This window comes from Limulus polyphemus, unplaced genomic scaffold (genome assembly GCF_000517525.1).
Source record: "Limulus polyphemus unplaced genomic scaffold, Limulus_polyphemus-2.1.2 Scaffold1336, whole genome shotgun sequence".
Taxonomy (NCBI): Eukaryota; Metazoa; Arthropoda; class Merostomata; order Xiphosura; family Limulidae; genus Limulus; species Limulus polyphemus.
Window position 1 is genome coordinate 300,744 of NW_013666946.1, and position 6,590 is coordinate 307,333.

General features: G+C 35.6%; 1 protein-coding gene across 1 annotated transcript in view; it reads right to left on the reverse strand.

Annotated features, from left to right (window-relative positions):
• LOC106463152 (pre-mRNA-splicing factor 18-like) overlaps nucleotides 1-2,399 on the reverse strand; it is a 68,970-nt gene extending 66,571 nt beyond the window's left edge. Inside the window, exon 1 of the mRNA XM_013923147.2 lies at nucleotides 2,288-2,399. Coding sequence (XP_013778601.1) covers nucleotides 2,288-2,359 — 72 coding nt within the window. The 5' untranslated portion in view covers nucleotides 2,360-2,399. The remainder of the gene's footprint in view (nucleotides 1-2,287) is intronic.
• Nucleotides 2,400-6,590: the final 4,191 nt, after the last annotated feature.

A 6,590-nucleotide genomic window follows, 5' to 3' on the forward strand; every position in this document is an offset into this window, starting at 1 on the left:
ATTCAATACATAGGTAGTTATGTTAGATACACCTCATAGTGAGTTTAACATATTGTTTTCTTTGTATTACATGTAACATTTTTATATTTTCATTACAGAACCAATATTCTAGTTATTTATTGAACAATTCAGGCATTCGTTTAACATATCTTTTTAGTATCTTCATGAGCAATAGTTTCTGGCTGTACTATTAATACTGTCATGCTACTTGAATTTCACTTCTAAATGGTAACATGCTATAGTAATTCATCTCAGAATGCCATACTCCTCTAAAGTTAAATTATCAGAACTGATTAATGAGTTTCATTGGCCACCAGATGTTTTTAGGAATTACTATATGACTTTTTGCTTAGTTATACACAGACTTGCAGATTTTACCTTTTTCAATGAACATTAAATCAGTGACAATTCTTGAAGCTAACACATGTAAAGTATGCTTTATTCTTACTTTAATTAACAATACTGGGTAGAAATTTCAATGGCTAATTTCATTATTTTTCATTTTTATCATTTATTATTATACTTTTATTATAGAGTGTTTTACACTCTTAGCTATATCCATTACTTAAGACTAATAAAAACTTCCTAAACTGGCTGAATCTCAAGATGTTATTGGAATTAAGGCCAGAAATATTGTTAACAGCAAGAGTATCCAACTGAAGAAATGATGCATTCTAATCTTTATAATTAAAAAAATATATTTAATTAGCTATACTCATTACCAGGTTGAATTTTAGTTTCTCTCTAAGGATGAAATTTGCTCTGATTGGAAGTTAATTACTTGTACACACATATATCTATAGAATGTATACATTATGTTCGTTTGAGTCAAATCTAAGAATAAATGGTTGGCCACATCTTTTGCCATTTATGATAAATTCTGAGAAATATTTGTCATCACCATACTTCTCTGACCATCCAATTATATTAAAAGGTTTGTATTATTTGAGAAAAAACAACAACATATAGATATCACAGACAATGAGGAAAATGAGAAGCACAAACTGATTAAGAATGTTTTTGGGAATTGAGAACAAATACAAAAAATAAAACAAAATAAACATATAAATGTGAAAAAAAGAAAATCAAATGGCTGGTTCTAACTTTCAGAAAAAAATCAGCCTTTGACTGGGAAAAGTTGACAAATTAAATTAAAAGATATAAGAAAAGATGTTGACAAAACTAGGGTAGGTGGTACTCACAAACAAATGCCTAGTAAACTAAAAGACATAAGAACTTAAGTGAAGTCTAGATATACTATTAGCTTGCAAATATGAATTAAATAATTAGTATACCTGTTGAAAAGTAAAAACACCATAATTTAAACAAACAGCCAAACATTATAATTTTCCTATACTGAAAATGTATTTCCAATAGGTACTTACCTCTACTCACAAGATTAGCTACTCTCGTTCAGTGCTGCCCTCTATATGCAAATATTTTCTTTATGCATGCCACAAGCCTTGCACTCCCCTTTGTTGGAATTAGTATATTCCAACATGTCTCTCATGCAAATCATCATGCATCATCTAATAACCAATAATAGCATAGTATGCTCATGTAATGCATGTGACTCCCTCTACTGAAGTTTAGCAGAAGGTGTGAGCACCGGAGAAGTGAGGAGGAGGTAAGCACCTATTGGAAATACATTTTCAGTATAGGAAAATTATACCTCCTCTCACAAGATGAGTTAAAATCCCATGTTGAGAAGGAGAAGGCATCAGTGCGAAGGAATAAAAGAAGCACCCCCGAAAGCATCCAAAGTGTCTCCTGACCATGAGAGAAAGAGATTTGGAGATCAGAGGAGGGGAACCACACCACTTCTGAGCCAGGTATACTCTTCACCCTTGTGTATAATTTGTAAAACATGCGAGCAGAAATTGAGAAGTGTAGAGTGGCTAGGATGCGTCGGACCACACTCAGCAAGTCATCTACATTCAAAACCTCCTCTACCAACATCTATGCAAAGGTAGGATGAGGATCACTGTCTTCACCTACAACCCAAGAATTGGGGATTAAGATCTGCTCCAATTCCTGGGTATTACACAAAAATCAACACCCTACAGCTCAATTCCAGCTCCCAAAATAGCCACATACTAAAATCAACATTAGAATAAAACTTCAAATGTCTAGATAAAATTCCTACTGTCAGACAATTTTAGTAATACTTACCCAAATCAGTTCAGTACTAGCCTATTATCACAGCAAGTGAAGTTTAATCTCTTTATCACAAATTTATAAAATAAGTTATACAATTAGATAAACTCTGATGAAAACTGAAACTTACTTCTTCTTCTTCTTCTTCAGCACTGTTTTTTTGTCTCTGTTTTTCCTGGTATTCTTCTTCTAACTTTTGCATAAGCTCACCTCGCTTGAAAAACCTTTTCTGAGAGCTCTTACAAGATAAGAAGAGAAGAAAAAACAATTATTCATTTACATTATTTTAAAAAATGACACACACAGGCAATATATATATTATATATAAAATTCAAATATAAATGCAGATATGACAGGCAGGGCCAGTGTTGTTTTTTTTAATTCAGGAAAACCTAGAGTGTGCTAAATGAATGTTTCAAACTTGAGAAGTGATTTAATTATTGACAAGAATGCACCTTTGGTGTTGGAATTTGGAAAGATTTTTTAAATTGACTACACAGATATTGCAGTTGTGGTGTAAGATAATTGACCTTAGTAATAAAAACAGCATAATCCTTAGGCTCATATATTCTATAAAACATTTAGGAGTATGAAGTATACATCGTACTGTCCTCCAGTGGCAGTTATACTAAGATTAATTACATTTGTATGTAATAACATCACAGCCAACTATAAGAATTCAATGAAAAAAATGTTTGATGTACTTTTTATTGTTTATATAAAATGTCAAGAAACATTTTGATAAGATAATAATAATTATTTATTTTATTAATTATAATTTCTCTTATAATGATTATTGTACTGTAAAAAATGCTCCTAAATTAAAATTTTTGTTTTAAACTTAAAGTAGTAGGCTTATATTTAGGATCTTTCTTGGTTCTCGTGTTAAGAACTTGTGTTATTGTTAAGATTTTCTCTTGATTTCATATGACAGACCAGTTGTGAAAATTGCCCTTTACACATTTATGAAAAACATTTTTTCATTAAAAAAATATCTTCCCATAAGTTTTAGGGACATTTTCTACTTGGCAGATAAATCACTAAGTTATCATTTTCTTAAACTGAAAATGTATTTCCAAACATACCTTCGCTGACACTAATAGCTATTTCTTGATCTTCATCTTTGCCATCTAACACTGTGTTTGCTTGCTCCAGTCTTTATATACCCCACTCAACTGCCCTCGGCAATATCTAATTTGCAAAACTTTAAGCCGGCCCTCATGCACCCTCTATGCAAGTACTGTATATAAGCATTGTATGCAGACAATAAAATCACTTTTATCACGACTTATCTCATTCGGTCACTAACACCAGCTCTTAGTGGGGAGGAAGGGAAGGAGAGTGTCAGTGGAAATACATTTTCAGTTTAGGAAAATGATAACTTCCAAAACATACATACCTCCACTGACACTAATAGCTAGAATTCCACATTGAGAAGGCAGAGGGGCCGGTGTGGACAAAGATCATACAGAATGCGTCTGAAAAGAACAGATATGTACCATGAGAAGTGGTATCAAAGTAGGGAACATCACACTACATTTGGAACAGGTATACTCTTCACCCAGAACTACAGAAAATTGAAAACAGTGGAATATAAAACAAGTATGATGGTCCAGCCCTGACCAAACAGCTGAGGTTCCACAACTCGGGTTGGATTTAAGGGGTCATGGTACCCATATCCCACATTGATGGCCAGGGTATTTGGACCACAGATGTATATATATCTTTGTGATAGGATCCTTACCAGTAACCACAGAATGATGCGTTTCAAACCACCGGATTGAAGAAAAAAAGAAATGCAACACCAACGTGGAAAATCCTTCTGATCAACCTGAATAAGCCCAAAAGGCAACATCCCAGAACTCATCCAGTCTGGATTTACAAACAGTTGTTTTTACTCCCCCCACCAAGTGGGCAAGGAGAATTCCGATTACCAATGGAATTATGGAGAGCATGTGGAACACTGTCCTACCAAGGACCAAAGATGTGACCGCGTCGCGTTCGAATTTACTAGGAAGTAGTGAACCCCCTGTATGAACAACATAAGACCTGACAGTGTTCATATGGAGGATCCAAGCACCCCCCACCAGATAACTAACAATCAAATCTGGACTGGTTTTATGAGTAGGCTCCCGCATAGGTTGGTACTGCTCCTACCAACATCTGGGAAAAAAATTCAAGGGACCAAGGTAGGAGAGTCCCCAACTTCGCCCTCTTCTCCGAGAGTAGAGGAAACTCAACACTCCGAAGGAAAATACTCTATCCACCACCCCAGTGACTGGGAACTGGGTGTGGTAAGGACTACTGAGCTCCACTTGTAGAAATAAAAGGGGGAACATAAGCATTGGGGAGTCCTGAGGAATAGGTCTCCGGAGACAGTGCAAGAGGTGAACCACGTTCTGACTTACAGTTATTTGATTTTTCTCTTCTAGGGTCCTTATTGATTTTTTTGGATCCAACTTAGTGGCGAGTGTTGCCCAGTCTTGTGTGATGGTATTTAAATTCTGCACTAGCAACCTTTATATTGGTTCCTGGTTGCAATGGGCTCAATCGAGATGAGGTGTTCCATAAGACCAACTGGACACAATTCTGAATGGTGATACCTTATTACAATATTTCTAATGGACCACTACTCATGGGCTATCATGAGTAAAGCTAAAGGGGATTTTGCCAGTCCCTGCTGATCAGTCGAGATCAATTTGCTTTTAAAATTAGGGAACGTGGTTCACCTCTTGCACTGTCTCATTACACACCTCCTTGTTAAAATCTAGTAGAGGTAGTCAACACAGCAATAGGAGGAAGACGAAATCCCATCAAAGAGGAAACTGTGTTGGGAGAAGTCCAAATACATGCCCACAAAATATCTTTTAGAGAACAATTCAAACAGGCAGCCAAAGACATCGATAGCTGTCGAGTCTAGCGAGAGGTGAAGTGGAGCATATTGCGATCGTTAACAGATAAGCCCGAATAGGCAATATGGATCAACTTCCAAGGTCATCTGGTTAAAGTAACAGGTGATAAATCCCTGGACACTGCAGTATCCCAATGAAGAAATTATTTTCCTCGAGTCTCGAAGTGGTTCCGTACGAGCCACTTTAATCTGAGAACCCAGACAGGACATAACAAAGACCAGGTCTGATCTACTATAAAGATGAGAAATGCCAGGTAAAGGTAAAGGAGAAAAAGATTTGTTTCCTTCTCTGGTATCGAGAGTTTTTAGAATAAATGATCGGTTGGGATAGAGCAAAAGATAGGTAGAATGATAGATAGTCTGCTGAGCATGAATGGCAAATAAATCAGAATGATAGTATCTGGTGCTAACAGCAATAGAAAATAAACTGTGAGGGAAATGTGATATAATGAACAGGAGACCATGGGTTCAAAGGGATGATGTGATAGAGCGTGTAAAACAATCCTAAAGTCCCAATTAGGCAGAAGGTGGCTGACAAGATGAGTCCACAGGAGAGGAAGCCCTAGTGAAAGAAGGAGCAGGAAACAGAAATTCTAAATTCTCCCCAGAATACCCCATTTCAGAATGAAAATTTCAAATCAGCATCTCCCGGAGAGATACTCCTGGGCTGCATGATGGACTCCATCTCGCCCCGATTCAGGTCACAGACAGTTTCCATGGAGAGTGGCTTCCCACCCGACTGCTGACCACCACTACATAACAAAGGAAAAATAGCGAAGGCTGAGTAGCCTCCGTGCTTGAAACTGTTACACGAGAATTCATATCCATTTTTGTGTAATATATTTGTAGGAAAAAAACAAAAAACAAATTCAATGAAATATATCTCTGGATAACAAAACAAAGAATTCACGATTATTAGAAAGTGAAAAGTAAGAAAATGTAAAATCACAAAACGTCAGTCTGAATGCTTGAGCTTTGTCGAGAAAAGGTGATTTTACTGTCTGCATACAATGCTTATATACAGTACCTGCATAGAGGGTGTGGTTGGGCCGACATAAAGGTTTGCAAATTAGATATTGCCTATGGCAGTCGAGAGGAGTATATAAAGACTGGAGCAAGTGAACACAACATTAAATGGCAGAGATGAATATCGAGAAATAGCTATTAGTGTCAGCAGATGTATGTATGTTTGGAAGGTTGGCTATGACTAAATACCACCATACAATTTCCTTTGTTTGTTTTTTAAATATGCTGTAATCTCACAGTGATCTTTTGTAAATCAAATACATTGATGATTAAATAATCATAATGTTTTATTCTCATGATAAGCGTAATAATGTTTTTACCTTAAAACATATTAAGATTACAATTACAAATAATTAAGTACCAGTAAAACAATTTCTTTATATACATTGTTTAAATAGAATAAACACAAAAATGATATTCAATATACATAGCGTGGTCACAAGTAAATAGACACCACCTTTGCAGAAAAAATGAAAATTTTCAGTAATATTCACAT